At 39.8% G+C, this 19,673-nt stretch overlaps 1 protein-coding gene across 2 annotated transcripts; it reads right to left on the reverse strand.

Annotated features, from left to right (window-relative positions):
• Positions 1-1,762: 1,762 nt before the first annotated feature.
• On the reverse strand, positions 1,763-11,382 carry LOC107761373 (26S proteasome regulatory subunit S10B homolog B). Of its 2 annotated transcripts, none has more exons than XM_075236953.1 (10): positions 11,050-11,382; positions 10,831-10,946; positions 5,015-5,151; positions 4,689-4,850; positions 4,473-4,559; positions 4,276-4,362; positions 3,169-3,306; positions 2,803-2,994; positions 2,620-2,718; positions 1,763-2,504 (listed from the first exon to the last, which is right to left on the reverse strand). In XM_075236953.1, the coding sequence occupies exons 1-10, from the start codon at positions 11,319-11,321 to the stop codon at positions 2,430-2,432; spliced, it is 1,365 nt and encodes a 454-aa protein (XP_075093054.1). In that variant the 5' UTR covers positions 11,322-11,382; the 3' UTR covers positions 1,763-2,429. The 2 variants fall into 2 exon arrangements, with proteins under 2 accessions (XP_075093054.1, XP_075093055.1); XM_075236954.1 differs by having other exon boundaries at positions 10,831-10,950; positions 11,050-11,381.
• Between the last annotated feature and the right edge of the window lie 8,291 nt (positions 11,383-19,673).

Here is a 19,673-nt window from a genome sequence, read left to right on the forward strand (position 1 = left end):
TATAGCGCCACTATTAGTGGCGCTATACAGTAACGGTACAGTTAACGTTACTGTATAGCGCCACTATTAGTGGCGTTATATATACTTTGGTAACTTTTTTTTTTTACACTTATTTGAGTATTTTTACTAAAAATAAACCATACTTTGGTTCCGCACTCGGTTGGAAATGGCGATGGAACGCAGCTACGTACAGATTTTTGTGGAAGTGGTCCACAAGAGAAAGATTAGAGGAAGGAAAAGTGGAAAACAAAGAAAGAAGCATTAATGACAATTAAGCTTTTCTCTGCTATACCATTATTATTAGGGAACGGCTGTCACATATATACAGTATAATTCACACACATTGGTTTTGGAAGGTTTTTTAAAAGATTATATTATCCTGAACTATTTTAGATATTTACATCAAATTAATCAATATTTTTTTTCCTGTAACCATGAATATATGATGAGTGTGATTTACATTCACTTTTATCACTTAACCATAACTAATTTAATATAATTTCACCTCAATCTATCGCTTGACCTTAATAAATTTATGTGCTTGACCTCAATTCACTTTGGCATTCATCTTTGAAGTTAATTAAGGTTTCATCAGTTTAACGGGGGAAAAAGGAAGTGAGCCAAGAAAATTTTACTTTAATGATTTTATCTAATTTTTAAATCTTCTCATATCATTGCTACTCTGTGACCAATCATACCGTGCCAACTTAAATGGCATACTATCATGATATTCTGTAATAACCAAGAAAGAATCCAATCAATATCCATCGAGTTAGGTAATCGTGATGGTGAAATACTTCAACCTGTGACCTCACGGTCCTTTACTTAATTTTCTTCTAACTAAACCCTAAGCTCATAATCTCTCGTACTTTGTATTGAGTAGGTGGGATGTGATTGAGGCAATGATCTAAACCATCTTCACCAAGGTACATGCGTAGTTTGTTGGGTATCAAAGTAAAGAGACTTGGTTAAAGTCTGCATTATGTTTTTGTTGGGATCAAAAACGACAAGGCAGGTTTGGTCATATGTAGGAGAAAGAAAGTATAAAAACTTGAGAGAAAACCCCAAAACAAAACTCTCGTACAAGCCACATTGTGGAGGTTGTTGTGTTCTTGTGCATGAGGGAGAGTTTCTCAATTTATAGGGGCCACAACATTTTCCTACAAGTGATCTGTTAAATATGAAAAAGATCTATATTTTCCTTTAAGGAAAAGTGAAAATCAATTATGGTAAACTCTTTTCCCTTCCTTAAAAAAAAAGAATAAATCAAAATAAGGTAAGAAAATCAGGATAGATTTCTAACAGTTTTGTCTTAGGGTTTGCTTTCGAGACGATTGATCGAACCGAAATATTCTAAAAATAGTTATGTAACTGTATGAAAATTGAAACAAAACAAAGCTTGCCCATCCCAATTGGATTAGTTAATTAACACAAGTTAGTGGTCGTGTTAATTAAATGATGATAGCATCAGCTCAAATGAAAGAACAAGTTGGGGTTGCCTTACAGCAACATTTTGCTTAATGAAGTTAAAGACAAACTTCGTACGCTTTATAAACATGACACCGGTATTATAAGATTGCGGGCATAATGATACACAAAATACTCCTTCCGTTCCCAAGTATTAGTTGTTTGACAAACGAATTTGTTTTAAAATATTAAAAAGAGAAAAAACAAGACTGAGAATTTTTTTTTCTTTTTTGAGAGGGGGGGGGGGGAGGGGGGAGGAGGGGGTTAGGAAAATTATATGCTTAAGGAGAAATTAGACAAATACTACTATGATTAAGATTATAAAATTTACTTTTTTATGGGGTGTAAAAAAACCTTAGAATAATACAGGGCAGAGGTAGTAAGCATTTGGGAGTCCTAAATCTACAATTGTCCCTTGACAGATACCTCAATTCTCATTGTCCAGCAACTAAAAATTTCTGTGCCAATAGTATTTAGCATTGATGAGTAACCTCCTTCCCAGCTTTAATACGCTTGAAGTACTTTTTCCAACGTTAATACGCTTGAAGTACTTTCACTGTCTTCATCTCTCCATTCAACTTGATTTGGATGAACATTCAAGATTCCTGGCTTGTTCGGCCATGGACTCGAGCCATATGCATGCAGGGAACAATCACCCACATCAAAAGCAAACAAAAATGCATATTATACAGTAGAGATTGAAGAACTTCCATAACATTCTGTTAACTTCATTACTATTGACAGTTCAGCAAAAGGGAAGGGAGGAGGGGGAAGAAAAGTTAAACTGATGCAGCACAGACTTGACTGGAGAACTTTGGCGCCTGGGTCATTCCGTCCTACATGGCATTGAATAGCACATTCCGCACACATAGAAGCATCAGACGAAAATATCGAGCAAGTATAGCAAAGGGATGTTGCACTGCCCAAATATCCATGGCTTCTGAGACTAAATGACATCCATCCTAGTCTTTTCCAAAATCAGCACTGTAGTGTGCACTTGATTCAAGTTTCTTTGCTTCATTCAGTTTACGAACAGCCTAAGAAGTTTCAAGGAAATCATAATTTATCACATACAAGCTGATAAAGCTTCAGAGAGAAGTGAACAGCAAGAAATTGTTGATAATAAACCGATAGTTGTATGACATAATTTACCTTCATAAAATCTTCATGTATAACATAATCTCTTTCTGCACGGATAGCTGACATGCCAGCCTCAGTACATACATTACGGAGGTCAGCTCCATTGAAGCCCTAAAATTTTGAAGAAAAAAAAGCAGCTAAAATTATGGGAATGATGTTCATAACAAACTGACAACAGAGAAGTTCCAGACTCACCTCTGCAAGCTTAACAACAGCTTCATAATCAATCTCACCATGTTTAGCAATTCCAGCAGCATGAATTTTGAGAATATCCATCCTTGACTGCTCATTTGGCAATGGTATTTCTATCTTCCTGTCTAGACGACCCGGACGAAGAAGTGCAGGATCAAGAACATCAGGCCGGTTTGTTGCCATAATCATTTTTATCTGCAACAGAGGATTGTTATAGTCAAAGATACATCTTAAGTAGCAAGAACCCACATAAACTGACACGTAAGCCATGGCTAGAAAAGAGCAATACTATAATTGTGGGCAGATATTCTCAAATGTTCTTATCCAAGAGTCTTTGGCAATGTTGCACAAAATCAAGCAAATAGATACCTTGCCAAGCTGATCAAACCCATCAAGCTGATTGAGTAACTCCATCAGTGTTCTTTGAATTTCCCGGTCAGCACTTGTTCCCTCACTAAAACGTCGTCCGCCGATTGCATCAATCTCATCCATAAAGATTATGCAGGGCTAAAAAGGAAACAAATTATAAGCAGAGAATAACGCAGCAACAACAACAACATACCTAGTAATATCCCACCCCGTAGGGTCTGAGAAGGGTAGTGTGTATGCAGACCTTACCCCTACCTACTTACCCCTACCTGGTTGGGATAGAGAGGTTGTTTCCAATAGACCCTCGGCTCAGGAAAGCATAAGCACCACATTAATGAAAATATAAATAAGGAACAGTACCAAAAACCATATAGAAGCAAAATAAAAACAACAAGATATTAAGGTAATCATCAGTGAAAGAAAACAACGGTTAGTCATAAAAACCTACTACCAACAGAAAGCGAGACTGCGTGTTAATGCTACTGTTATGAACACTCTAGACTACCTACTATACTACCCTAATCCTCGACCTCCATACCTTCCTATCAAGGGTCATGTCCTCGGTCAGCTCAAGTTGCGCCATGTTTTGCCTAATCACCTCTCCCCACCTCTCTTCTTTGGCCTACCTCTACCTCTCTGTAGGCCCTCCAATATTAACCTCTCACACCTCTTCACCGGGGTGTCTGTGCTCCTCCTCCTCACACGACCAAACCACCTAAGCCACGCTTCCCGCATCTTGTCCTCAATAGGGGCCACACCCACCTTGACGCAAATAACCTCAATTATGATCCTATCTAACCTGATGTGCCCGCACATCCATCTCAACATCCTCATCTCTACTACCTTCATCTTCTGGACATGAGCGATCTTGACTGGCTAACACTCAGCCCCATACAACATCGTTGGTCTGACCATCACTGTGTAGAACTTACCTTAAGTTTCGGTGTCAATTCTTGTCACACAAAACACCGGAAGCGAGTCTTCATTTCATCCATCCCGCCCCAATACGTGTGTGACATATTCATCAATCTCCCCATCCCCCTAAATAATAGACCCAAGGTACAATAAAAAATTTGCATCTAATTTCTGCAAGATAGAGTTCCTTACCTGATGATCGCGTGCATAATTGAACATCTCCCTTATCAGTCTTGCACTTTCACCAATATACTTATCAATAATGGCACTTGATACAATCTACAAAGCGATAAGCATGGAATATGAAATGAATCATGTCCTTTTTCCTTATCTAAGAGCAAGACAGTAATAAAACCAAAAGCAACATGAACAGAATATGATGCACCAACCTTCAAAAAGTTGGCATCAATATTACTAGCAATGGCTCTAGCTAACAAAGTCTTGCCGGTACCAGGAGGGCCGTAGAGCAGAACACCCTGAAAGATTTTATGATGTTAAAGAATTAATTCTGTACTTCAGATGTTACATATCATTCATTATCTGTCAGGCATTTTTTAAATGCACACGCATAAGATGGATAAAAGAGAGAATGAAGGATCAGTAACCTTGGGAGGTTTGATTCCAACTCTGAGGAACAGCTCAGGATTCATAAGAGGTAGCTCAATGGATTCCCTAAGTTCACGAATTTGATCTGATAAACCACCTACAGCAGAGTAACTAATATTTCCCGGATCTTCATGGAGCATGTTATAAACAACTGGATCAACCTTTACAAGAAGAGTATGAAATATTAAGCATTTATGAAGAAGTATCTCTATGGAGTCTACCCCCCCCCCCCCCCCACACACACACACAAGGAGATCTCAACCATTACACATTCCAGCCTTCCCATTAACATTTTCATTGAGAACAGAGACCAGAGGAAACATACCTCACGTGGGAGAGCACGCATGATTGTGAGAGTTGTCATGTCAAGAACCACTCTTGTTCCAGAGGTCAGTTTTTCCTTGTCAAGTTTATTACGGCACCCGACAACATACCTTGGGCCACTGCTTGCTTTTACAATCACTAAAATGAAATACATGGTAAGTTGTTATTAGCTGTGTAACTATGGTCACTACTTTCTTCTACAATGAATGAATAGAACAAAAGCAAACAGATGTTCTATCATATGAATTTCAAACCACTTGTGAGATCTCGATAACATCTAATAAGAGAACCCTAAATATGCCTTAAAAGACAAGACTTTTTGTGTATTGGGACTAAAGAGCAAAACAAGAGACAAAGTATTCATACAGCTAACTCCAACTAGTTTTAGATTGAGGCAAAGTTGATTGACTGGAGTGTGAATTCTTACCACAAGGTCTCATTTTGGAGTCGGATCTTTCTCTTAATTTTTTCCTCTCTCTCTCTCTCTCGGTTTCACCCCCATCCCCAACGGTCACAACCAGACCACCCCAACACCCCTCTGAACAGCGGCGACCACCCCACGCCGCCGTCGACCACCCCACGCCGCCGTCGACCACCCCACCAGCAGATCCAATCTCAACAACGGAAAGCAACCGGCGGCCAGAAACCGGAGTCCGGCGAGATTCAACTTTCGTCACCCATATAAATTCACTTAACTCTGTTAACTGTAAAGGATTTCTTCACCTCTTTCTATTGACTAATATAGATTCGATTTATTTCAAGCATAAATAAATTCTTTTATCTAGCGTGCGAGACAGCTTTATTTCTTCTCCCACCTACTGAGTAATAGCGGCTTTTCTTCTTTTTTTCTTGTCGATTTTGTTGGTAGAGTTCTGACTTTACAGTGATTTTGTGAGGCTCTTTTGATTCTTCGATCTACTGGTTCATCAAGTTTTTAATTGAGTTTACAGTGATTTTTATCGAGCTCTTTAGATTCACTGATCTACTGCGCAATCAAAATTTTGGCTTGATTTTGCTAATCGTCGGAAGCTATGTCAGGTCCATTAGATTGATTTTCTTGATCAGATTGTATTTGTGCTTGTTAGATGCATACTTTTACTATTTTTTAAATAATTGATCAGATTGTGCTTGTTTCGATTTTGATATTGTTCTCCTCCCTTTCTTTTGCTCTACAATCTGTAAAATCCTGATGTTAGTATCTTAGTCTCTCTGTTCGATTTTGATATTGTTGTCTGCTAGTTGCTTTTGAAATTAATTTGTGTGTTGTGTAGTTTTTAGAGTGATCTGTGAATATTGTATTAAAGGTAATATTGTTTTCTGTAAATTGGTGAATCAGTTGTGAAATATTTTGTTAATTTGGTGTTGGAAATTAAATTAATTTGTGTGTTGTGTAGTTCTCTGCTTTTTCCCTCCATTTCCTCTGCTATTGTCGGGGCTACACCAGAGGTAGCGGTGACAGCCCCTTTTTGGTTTTTGGGTCGTGGTATTTTTTGTGTTTTAGAAGGGAAATTCTCGAAGTTGTTGGAGACAAGTTGGGCGCACGAGCACTAGCAAAGGAGAGCAGCCTGGGCGAGTGTCAGCAAAGGGCTGTGGGAAGCTGTGCGTGAGCGTACAACTACATCGAATACAACAAATCAAGCACAGGTTTTGTTCTCGAGAGTTGGTACCTCCCGTTTTACTGTTTCCCTTTTGGTGTTATTTAAATTGATGTTACTTTAGTTCGCAATAGTTCGATCATTCAACTAGTGTGCTAGTAGTCACTTGTTTCCTTCTAGTTTGGTTCGTTGTCCGTTGTGCACTAGCGAGTCTTCTTTAGATTGTCGTAGGTGTAGTGGTTGTAGTCTGGGATAATAGAATAAGGGCATGTCCTCGGGTGGGGCAGAGTGCGGGGCGGGGGCCAGGGGGTGGAACGGGAGGCAGGGAGGTAGCGGGGGCAAGGGAGCCTATAGGTTGAGAATCAGGTCATGGAACATAGGTTCACTAACGAGTAAGTCTATAGAGTTGGCGAAGATCCTTCAGAGGAGGAAGATTAATATAGTGTGTGTCCAGGAGACTAGGTGGGTCGGATCGAGGGCGAAAAACGCGGATGGGTATAAGTTGTGGTACTTTGGAGTCCTGAGGGGTAAGAATGGAGTAGGTATCCTAGTAGATAGCCATCTTAGAGAGTCGGTGGCAGAGGTCAAGTGGGTGAATGATAGATTAATGACTATTAAGTTGGTGGTGGGTGAGTGTACTTTAAATGTCGTTAGCGCGTACGCACCGCAAGCAGGCTTGGATGAGGAGATTAAAAGACGCTTTTGGGAGGGGTTGGATGAGATCGTTCGTAGTATTCCGCCTTCCGAGAGGTTATTCATAGGAGGAGATTTCAATGGTCATATTGGGTCGTCTGCAGGTGGTTATACTGAGGTGCATGGCGGCTTCGGTTTCGGGGAGCGGAACGGAGGGGGCACTTCGCTGTTGGACTTCGCCAAGGCATTCGATCTAGTGATTGCGAACTCAAGTTTCCCGAAGCGGGAGAAGCATTTGGTTACTTACCAAAGTTCGGTGACGAAGACTCAGATTGACTATCTCCTCCTCAGGAGATGCGACAGAAGGTTGTGCGAGGATTGCAAGGTTATCCCTGGTGAAACCCTCGCAACGCAACATAGGCTTTTGGTGATGGACATTGGTATTATGATAAGGAGGAAGAAGAGGTAAGTACGAGGCCGTACGAGGATTAGGTAGGGCGCCTTGACTAAGGATAAAGCTCAGGAGTTGGAAGGAAGGTTATCGGCAATGGGAGCTTGGAGAAGTAGTGGGGACGCAAACACTATGTGATCGACAACGACGAACTGTATAAGGAAGGCGGCGAGAGAGGTGTTAGGGATATCTTCGGGCCGCACCGGTGGCCACAAAGGAGATTGGTGGTGGAATGCAGTTGTCCAAGGTAAAATGGAAGCAAAGAAGGCGGCTTACCTGCGGTTAGTAGGGAGCACTTGCGAGGAGGAGATGAGAGCGAACAGTGAGAGGTATAAGGTATCTAGAAAGGAGGCGAAGATGGCAGTCACGGAGGCTAAGACTGCAGTTTTTGCTCGTCTGTATGAGGAACTGGGGAGCAAAGGCGGGGAGAAGAAGTTATTCCGACTGGCTAAGGTGAGAGAGAGGAGGGCTCGGGATCTGGACCAAGTGGCGTGCATAAAAGATAATGACGGCAAAGTTTTGATGGGGGATGACGAGATTAAGAGGAGGTGGCAGACCTACTTTCATAAACTTCTAAATGAAGAAGGGGATCAGGATATTGTACTAGGTGAATTGAGGAATACGGACAATCCCCATGAATTAAGTTATTGTAGGGACATCGAGGTCGAGGAGGTCATGGAGGCGATGCATAAGATGAGAAGGGGCAGAGCTACCGGGCCAGACGAAATTCCGGTTGAACTTTGGAGGTGTGTAGGTAGAGCAGGCTTGGAATGGCTTACTGGGCTGTTTAATGTTATATTCAAGACTAATAGGATGCCTGAAGAGTGGAGGTGGAGTGCAATGGTTCCGTTGTACAAGAACAAAGGCGATATCCAGAGCTGTAACAACTATAGGGGTATCAAATTACGGAGACATACTATGAAAGTTTGGGAGAGAGTGGTAGAAATGAGAGTGCGAAGGACGGCGTCTATTTCAGACAACCAGTTCGGGTTCATGCCGGGGCGTTCTACCACAGAAGCTATCCACTTTATTAGGAGGATGGTAGAACAATACAGGGATAGGAAGAAGGATCTCCACATGGTGTTTATTGATTTGGAGAAAGCGTACGACAGAGTTCCTAGGGAGGTCCTATGGAGCTGCTTGGAGGCTAAAGGGGTTCTGGTTGCCTACATTAGGGTGATTAAAGACATGTATGATGGAGCTAAGACTCGGGTTAGGACAGTAGGAGGCGACTCCGAGCATTTTCCGGTTGTTACGGGGTTGCACCAAGGGTCTGCATTCAGCCCATTCCTATTTGCCCTGGTGATAGATGTACTCACTCATCATATTCAAGGGGAGGTGCCATGGTACATGCTATTTGCTGATGACATAGTTCTGATTGACGAGACACGAGGCGGCGTCAATAAGAGGTTGGAGGTTTGGAGACATGCCCTTGAGTCTAAAGGTTTCAGTTGACCAGGACGAAGACAGAATACCTCGATTGCAAATTTGGGGTCGAGCCGACGGAAGCGGGAGTGGACGTGAGGCTTGATTCTCAAGTCATTCCCAAGAGGAGTAGTTTCAAGTACCTTGGGTCAGTTATTCAGGGGATCGGGGAGATCGACGAGGATGTCACACACCGTATAGGGGTGGGGTGGATGAAGTGGAGGTTAGCGTCGGGAGTCCTGTGTGACAAGAAAGTGCCAACGTTACTAAAAGGTAAGTTTTATAGAGCAGTGGTTAGGCCTGCCATGTTGTATGGGACCGAGTGTTGGCCGGTTAAGAACTCACACATCCAGAAGATGAAAGTAGCAGAGATGAGGATGTTGAGGTGGATGTGCGGGCATACAAGGATGGATAAGATTAGGAATGAAAATATTCGAGAGAAGGTGGGCGTGGCCTCCATGGAGGACAAGATGCGAGAAGCAAAACTCAGATGGTTCGGGCACATTCAGAGGAGGAACACTGATGCACCGGTGAGGAGGTGTGAGCGACTGGCTGTGGTGGGCACGAGGAGAGGTAGAGGGCGACCTAAGAAGTATTGGGGAGAGGTGATCAGGCAGGACATGGCGCGACTTAGGATTAATGAGGAAATGGCGCTTGACAGGGAATTGTGGAGATCGAGCATTAAGGTTGTAGGTTAGGGGGAAGTTGTGAATATTTCTACGGCGCACCAGGGTGAGATTAGCCAGTTAGGAGTTAGTATTAGGATGCTAGTGGTCATCTACTGATGCAGGGCTTTATCTGCTGGTTATTATCGTACTTTCCATCTATTTCGTATTTCTTATATTGCTGTCATTTTATTATGATTCTATTGATGGTACTAATATATCATCTCTTGTGGCCTTCTTGAGCCGAAGGTCTCCTGGAAACAGTCTATTTGCCTCTCGAGGTAGGGGTAAGGTCTGCGTACATATTACCCTCCCCAGACCCTACTTGTGGGATTACACTGGGCCGTTGTTGTTGTTGTTGTTGCAAAGTTGATTGACTGATTGATAGGATGGTCATTTACTATTTAAAGCAGCAAGAAATGAAAGCAACCATCTAATGGATTGAAACTTGAACTAAAATACACACAAGAGCCCGTTTGGACATAAAAAAAAGTTTTTAAAATTAATATTTGGCCATATAATTTTCAATTTTTACTTGTAAATAAAATTTGAAATTTTTCGAAAATTTGAAAAACTCCAAAAAGCTGTTCTTCAAAATTTTCACTCACAAAACTTCAAAAACGACCTAAAATAATATTCATGTCCAAACACAACTCTAATTTTCAAATACCATTTTTACTTGAAATTTTTTTTCACTTTTTTTGGAATTTTACAATTCTTATGTCCAAACGCCCACTTGATCTGCACAAACTAGAAATACCCAAAGTTGAAACATTATTTAACTATTCAGAAAGCTTGGGTATTCTTATCTTGATACTTTAACTATTCAGCAACACCTGAATATTCAAAATTCAATTTTCACCAATAAGGAAAGGCAATGAGTGAATGCATCAAAACTATTATAAATCAACCAATCAACCACATCTTAATCTTAAGATAGTCGAGATCAGCTATATGAATTTATCATAATTCATCAATAGGTTTTATTGAAAAATCTGAAAGTTAATAGTAATAATAAGAAGAAGCTTGTAGAAAGATAGTAAGTTACTTCGTTCATGGTCGAGAGGGCGAAGAACTTCGCCGATAATCTGTCCAACGCTCTGAAGCGACTTCAAATCATCCTCTGTTTTGTTGTATTCTTTCTTTGATGCTCTTAAATTCTCCCTGACTACATTAATTTCATAAATTCGAGAAGAAACAAAAAAATAATTTTGGCACATAGGATTGAATTAGGGTATAGAAATTGGGGATTGGAGGAAAGACGGACCGGTTCGGATTCTGGATTCGAGTTCTTTGTGCTGGAGAAGCTTTCTCCGGTATTCTGCCACCGCGTTGCGGCGTCGCACCGCGTCCTCTCCTTCGCTCATTACCGGAATCCGAGAGTCGGTGAAAAGCTGAATAATTTACTGAACAATTTACTTCTGAAATTTTTAGCTCAAAGAGTGCTGAACAAGAAACCAGAAACTCTTGAAAATTGAAGAAACCATATGAAGAAACGACGTCCTGAGAAATGTCCTGAATTTGATTTTGCTTTTTCATTTGGCCAAATACAAATGTGGACCCTTAAACTTAATCCCATATTTTTATTGAGACACTTAACTCAGCTAGTACCTAAACTTTGCCAAAAGTGTTCCAACTAGACACATTTTGATGTGTTACAACCTCTGTGTTCAAGGTAACATATACATTATATGAGACTTGTTAATCATGATTTAAATAAATGTAAAGTCATAATATGATTATATATGATGTTTGGATATAAAATATAAGGTTTGGAAAAATCATATTTAAGTTGCGGAAAAACCGATAAGGATTTGTCTTGTAACGTAGCTTTTTGAGCAATACATTTCAGGGGTGTTTACTTACGTACACAGCATCTCTCTTGTGTTTTTTCGATAAGAGTTGCCTAGGGTGTCACACCAACCTACTACTGATATCCGTGCGGGCCTAGGTCTAAAGCGGACAATGTCACTAGTGGACTGGGCTATTACATATGGTATCAGAGCCACTCCGCGTGCAATCTTGAACGGTGGTGGGGCAAACTTCTGCGAGGATGCTGAGTCCCCTAAAGGGGTATATGTGACATCCTAGACAAATCCTACATCGACAAAACACGGGAGAGATGATGAGTATATAAGTAAACAAACCTTAGACCCTAGCGACGCTTTCCAAAGTCGTGCGAGCCTAGGTCCAAAGCGAACAATTTCACTAGTAGGCTAGGTTGTTACATTGCTCTTATGTGGGAGAGTTATTTCATATAACAACAATATTAACATAATCTTATAGGGAATCTTACAGAAATGTCCCAAAATAATCCCAACTTACCAACCTCTAGCCATTAATCACAGACTTACCAAAATTAGCCAAACACATATAAAAATTGAAAACTCAAAGAAATAAGGTTCTTTCTCTCCAAGAATTACACATAAAGATCTTCTTCCATATTTTTAAGCGTGATTAGCAACACTAGATACAAGACGGAAAGAAATTTTCATGGATGAGGTAGAAAATAAGGTGACGAAATATATATATATATATACGCGCGCACACACACAAAACATCCCAAAAATCTAAGAAAAATGGACTTTTTTCAATGAGTATGTTGAGATTCATTGAAAACATATAGATAAGTTAATTTACAAAATTTGAGGAGATTGGAGGTGATTTGGACTGATTTGGGTTCAAAATTCGCAGTTAAAAAATCGAGTTTAATAAATTCTTCAACGACACATGTATCAAACACGTATCACGCATGTATCTCACATGCATGTATACATGGATATACATGTGATACATATTTGATACAAATATGATACATATGTGATACACCTATTATTTTTTTTCATATCTTCTACTTCAAATTTTCATTTCAAACCACCACAAAACTCAACCAAATCATCTCAAAATAGAGATTCAATCTCCTTAAGATGTACCCAATCTATTCTAATAATACTCATTCAAAAGAAAGCAAAAATTTGATCTTTTTTTCTATAAATAGCTAATTTTCTAATATTAATAATATTTTATGAATTGGACAATTTTTTGTAATAAGCTACTTATAAATGAACATAGATAGTATTTTCTCAATCTTAGGGTTGAGATTTTAGCGTTTAACTGAAGTGAAGATCATTAGATAGCTATGACATGACCATCTTCGTGTTTAACAGGGGTCCAAAACAAGATTGATTAACTAGTTATGTCTTCTTGGGACATATTATTGTCACGCCCCAAAACCCGAGGAGCACGACCGACGCTCAACCGAGTAACCCGACCGGGAAAGCCTGTTAGGTCTCATTCTACCCGAACCAACTCATGAATAAATAGGAGATGGACTCCATTAATCAAATTCTATAAACATATTATTAACGATTTCCATTATCAACCGCATTCGCCATTTTACAGGTATTACAAGTTTTATACCTCATTGCCAAACATCAATATCTTTATTCTAAATGTCAATACCCGACACTACCGACGACCTGTCTACGGAGCCTCTAAGTACTGAAGAATAATACGGAAATGCCGGCAACAAGGCTCCGGCTATACCTTATGCAAATACCAAAATAAGATTCCCGGGAGGAAAAGCGGCATGAGCCATGCAGGGCCCCGAGAGGAAAAAGGGGCTCACCAATACAGCTGACGGAAAGTAAAGGAGTGCTACTGTTGGTGGACTGGAGTACCTGCTATAGAACCACCTACAATCATAACACGAATGTAGCGCCCCCGACAAAAGGGACGTCAGTACATTTGAATTGTACTGGTATGTATGAACAAACTTTACCCCAAGTAAAATCAAGAAATACACAGGTAACAAACAGTAATAGAATCAACAATCCAATGCACATGAAAGGAACAACCAAAGCCAAACAAGTTCCACAATCTCTCCTTTTCCCCTTTCAACATTATTTCATCACATCAATGGTTTCGCAACTTTCACATATTTTCATTTCAATAGTGATTTCGATCACTTTTACACCCTTATTACCTCGGCCACCCTTATCACCACGACCCACACCTTATAACTTCGTGTTGCGGCGCGCAACCCGATCCCACCGAACAATCAAATTTCACACGACAACAAGAATAATTCACAAAGAACTTTCATAACATCAATACCATTTCCATCATATGCAACAACCCGTATACAATTTAAGTCACAACGATAGTTGCCCGCGACAAGTCACGTATGATATTACCACAGTTGTTTCAATTGCATCAATTATGATTTCTTTCCATCATTCGTTACACAGTTCTTACCACATGAACACATGAACACACACACACACTTGGTTTGTTGCCATTTATTTACACCATTATATCGCGAGACATAACCAACAACGTTCAAAGCATATTAATCACAAGAATCATCATTTCGAGGAAGCACAAGTTCATATCAACAATTCATACATTTGGGCCCAAGACACCATAGATGTCACCAAGCAGTAATTCATGTACAAGGTGTTGTCGTAATCGTTCAACTTATTTACGTCATTTCACAATACCATCTTTCATTACTTACCACGCAGGGTTTTAGCCATTATACACATTCCCACATTTGGACACATTAACGTTCTTTCATTCGTTAATACTCCCATATCGTCATCCTCAAGCATTTACAAGCTTAGCACATAATAAGGTAGGCACATCAAATCACTTTTCACAATCACATATAACACAGTGGTGTGGAAATCAACTAAGACAATCAATACACATATTTTCATACAAGGTATACATATCGTATGCTCGTCACAACAAGGGGATTATACAAGAGTTAAAGTTAGCCATACAGACCTCAAATTCTCCCTTAATGATACTACAATAATCCAATACACTTAAGCAACCTCAATCTACAATACAACATTCAATAGGGCCAATATTAGTAATAAATTCTGTAACTTATGCCATTTAGGCATATCATCAAACACCTTGTAGGTATAGATCTTTACACCTCATAACTATAGTATTGGTTCACCCAACTATCACCATTAACCAACAATTCATTCCACCATCATTCCTAACCAATTTATAACTTCCAACAGCATATGTGTGACAACCCATCTACACCCAACCAACAAAATTCCATCAAATAATCACCTTCCAATCTCTACAATGACTATGTATTTATATTAGGAACTTATGGCTTCTAATCACCACACCAAGAGTCTCAATACTTAATTCACACTCATATACCCATAATAAATTCATACATGTAAGTCTAAGAGTGTAGGATTACCTTTTTGGAAGAAATCTTGCAAAACCCTCCTTTGAGTTCTTGAAGGAATTTCTTAAAGATCTATGTATTTTATGAGTAGATTTCATCAATACTAGTGTAAGAATAATGGAATTTTACACCAAGTTAATGAATATTGCTTACCTTGAAGATGGGAGGGGTTGGAGGTCTTGAGAGGGTGAAGAAAACCCCAAAATTCGAGCTTGAATGATCAAAAAATGAAGGAAATGTAATACCCCTTCGATTTTTACACTGACCAGGGATATTTTAGATATTTTACATATTCCACCGCGGTCCGCCGCGGTTTACAGGCAGAAAAACCTTGGTTTTCCGCGGTTCGCCGCGGCCGCGCTCCTGGGCGCGCTGGTGACGCATGTCCGGTAAAATGGTCATAACTTTCCGTATACACCTCCAAATGACGAACGGTTTGTTGCGTTGGGAACTAGACTAAAAGGGATTTAATTTGATAGATTATGAATCACTCAACACTTTATATAACTAAAGATATACTTGTCCAAAGTGAGGTCTTGTGCGCATTCACTTACAGCTTTAGCCTATTGTGAAAAATTTTCCAACTTGGCTTAGACTTAGGCCTCTCCTTAGACCTCAAACCACTTATAATATGACTTATACACTTATTACCATATCCAAATGATGTCCATAATATCATTCATCCTCATTTGCACGCAAGATAAAATAATTAGCCTACCTTGGCACCACGAAATCTTAAATTACTAAGCAAAATTTTCTGGGGCTTTACAATTATATACCAAATTGAAGATCTTGAAATTTAGTTTTCAATGCTATTAACCGTTTGTTCATACGACATCCGAATAAAAAGATATGAGCATATGAAAAAGAGCCAATGATAGGGTGCCAAGCTAGCACCTCATTGACTTTTCAAAAGTTGATATATATAGGTCTTAAGTCATCTTTCTCTTCATTTTTCCATAGAAAACGAACATAGAACCCCCATAAAACTATCCCTAAAGCTCTATAAGGGTTTCAAAGAAGATTAACCTCTCAGGGTACGAAATCACGAAGCGATAACATTAGAACGATTCCTACGGCATAAATATTATTATACCGTCTCTATTTTTATTTGAAGTTTGAGTTTTAAAAGGTACTTCATAGTTAAGAAAATGCCTACTTTCGATTTTTAGGCTTTTAAATATCAAGGAAGGTTGATAAATTCATTTCCAAATAGTTAAAACTCACGGGGTAGTGATCGAAAACCGTGAGTTCGATTTATTTCACTTTTATGGACAGTTTTGTAGTCCACTCATGTTGGCCTCTTGTGCTGATGATTTATGGAGTTTGGAAGGATAAAGAGCGTGGAAAAAAGCCACATGTGGTAGGGAAATGGGTTGGTCACTCGTCGTTGCAGTTTCAAGCTACTTGATAACTTGTTGATTGGATGTGTTATGGTATAATTGGGATTTTTGTTGTATTAAAGGTCCCGAATTGTAGTTAAGTTATTTTTGAGTTTATGATTGTATTGTGTTGTTTTCTCACCTATAGTAGGCTTGAGGGAGCAGTAAAATCAGGGGAAATGCTGCCCATTTTTTTATCCAGATTAAGTTACTTTCGTTATATAAATGAGAGAGTCATTCGTAACTTGACAATAGCTTCACTGTCGTTGTTGTAGATTAAGGTGCAGTGAGCTAAGTTTAGCATTGTCATTGGATAGATTTATATAAGGTATATTAAGGCTATCCCTTCTTTCCTTTTAGCATGATCCATATGATACAACGAAACGAGCAAACACACAACTTTCACAATGACTCTATTCTTAGAAGTACTAGGGTTTCATATGTTCTTGATTCCCTATATGTCCTATTATTATATCGTATATTCATGGGTCTTAGAAAATATGTAAGTTGATAAATTTTATTTCGTGATATTAACCGAAGGCATATTGATCTTATGACATTCCGAGAGTTCTTATTGACTTACTTCTTATGCATTGCATTAATTTATACATGTACATTGACCCATAACCATATGGCATTATATACATGTATATTATATCTATATGGAGTATAGGGAAAGGTTATGTCATTATAAACGCACCACCTGATTAGTTAGTATACGTTGATGATTTCGCCCATTAAGATTGAGATGATATGATGGGATGCCCTAGAAGCTTGATGATGTTATGTACGCATATACCTTTGCATGTTATGATATTTATACGCATATGCATGACATATAAATGTTTCATAATTCACATAGCTATTCAGACTTATAGGTTGAGTCCTTTACTCCGTGTTTCTTTTATGTCTTTTATATATTAATTTTTATGCCTTACATACTCGGTACATTATTTGTACCGATGACCTTATGGTCTGGGGGCTTGAGTGTCATGACCACAGGTGCAAGTAGACAAGGTGACAATCCCCCTTCTTAGGATCCTTGCTCAGCGAGAGTTGGTGTGCTCCATTTGATCCGGAGCTGCTATTGAGTTTTGGAGTGATATTTTTGTATACATATATGGGTATGACGGGGACCAGTCCCGTCTTTTATATAGTTGTACTCTATATTAGAGGTATATAGACAGTCATATATAGTTGGTTAGTGTGTGGCCTTGTCGACTTCAAATTTGATGTATAGTTGTCTATAGTAGCCTTGTCGGCTCGCCCGACCGTATTCCGCATATATATAATGCCTTTTGGCCATGTTTCTTCACGCATGTTATTCACATGATTTAGCAGTTTATTGACAGATGTTATGCATGACCCACCCCTATTTCATATTTATATCTTAGATGTATGCTTAGGGGTGTTCGACAGGTAGGAATCAGGCACTTGTCATGACCCATCAGTTTGGGTCGTGACAAAACTGGTATCAAAGCAGTTTTATCCTAGGGTTGTCTACAGACCATGTCTAGTAGAGTCTTGTTTATGAGTGTGTTGTGCACCACACTTATAAATAGGAGGATGCAAGACATATAAGATGTTATCCTCCATTCTTGTCTTAGATCGTGCGATATAAGTATTCATTTTCCTAACGATATGTTATGTTTTTAGTGATGCCTAAGAAGGCTGCAGCCGCCTAGAAGGGCAAGTCCGTGGCTGATGAGACTATAAGTCAAGCGCCACGAGTTACCAGTGCTCGGGGAGAGTCTTAGAGTGAGACTCCATCTTGGACCTCACACTCCCCGCCCTCTCCAGAGGAGATCTGAAGGGAACTAGCTCCAGTGCCCATCCTAGTACCCTTAGCTCCTCAGCTAGATACATCGAGACAGGAGATGAGAGATGTTATTCAACTATTGACTCGATTATTAGCCGTATAGGCTCGACGCCAGGATGTCGGTATTGGTCATGCAGATAGGGGCATCAATGTGAGGGTACATGATTTCACTAATTTGGACCCTCTGGTGTTCATTGGAGCAGATCCAAATAAGGACCATTAGGTATTTATCGATAGGATGCAGAGAACTTTGAGGGTAATGAAGGCCACTATGACTGAGTCAATTGAGCTAGCTTCCTATAGACTTCTGGATGTTGTAGTTAATTGGTATGAGTCTTGGGAGTTGTCTAGAGGTGAGGATGCCCTTCCAGCAGTATGTCAAGAGTTTACATAGGCTTTTCTTCGTCATTATTTTCCACAAGAGCTTAGACGAGCTAGAGTTCATAGGTTCTTGACCCTTCGGCAGGGTAATATGAGTGTTCGGGAAAACCTTCAATTTGACTCTTTGTCTAGGTATACTCCCACTATTGTAGCTACGATGGAGGATTGGGTTCACCGGTTCATGATAGGATTGGAGCCGCACCTGCTTAATAATTGTATGTTGGTGTCACTTCATCCAAGCATTGATATTTTTCATATTCAGGCATACGCTCAAGGTGTAGAGGAGTATAAGTAGAAGAAGAGGGCCGATCGTGAGCATGATAGGGGACAGAGTAATAGAGCGAGATCTTCAGGTCCTTCTAGTGAGTTTCGAGGTGGTCAGAGACAGCAGTACGTGAGGAATCCAGCCCAGCTATCGACTAGTGCACCCCTTTAGTTGTCGCTATGAGGTTTGATCGCTTCACATATTTAGGGCCCAGTCAAAGTTCCAGGGCCTCTAGTTCTCAGCATAGATGTAAGTTAAGTCAGATGAGGCTATCCGTGCCACGATGTGCTCAGTGTGGTAAGCAATATGCTCGGCAGTTCCTTGTGGGGTTGGGTATTTGTTATACTTGTGATTATCCAGTCTATATTATGAGAGATTATCCTACGAGAGGTGGTGTAGGTATAGTTCAGCCAGTGGGATCTGTAGCTGATTCATCATCATTAGTACGCCTCCTCGGGCAAGGTTCACAGGCACCATCTGGTCGTGGTAGAGGCAGAAGTGGAGCTTCTAGCTCGAACGGTCCTCAGAATCGCATTTATGCATTAGCGAGTCGACAAGATCAGGAGTCGTCACCCGTTGTTGTTATAGGTATATTATCAGTCTCCTCATATGATGTATATGCATTGATTGATCCAGATTCCACCTTATCGTACGTCACTCTGCTAGTTGCTAGTAAGTTTGGGATATAACCTGCGTTGATTGAACATTTTGAAGTGTCTACACCTATTGTGGATCTAGTGATAACTAGGCAGGTATATAGAAATTGTATAGTAGTAGTTCAAAGTCATTCTACAGTAGCAAACCTGATTGAGTTAGATATGGT

The sequence above is a fragment of the Nicotiana tabacum genome, chromosome 18 (assembly GCF_000715075.1).
Source record: "Nicotiana tabacum cultivar K326 chromosome 18, ASM71507v2, whole genome shotgun sequence".
Classification (NCBI taxonomy): domain Eukaryota; kingdom Viridiplantae; phylum Streptophyta; class Magnoliopsida; order Solanales; family Solanaceae; genus Nicotiana; species Nicotiana tabacum.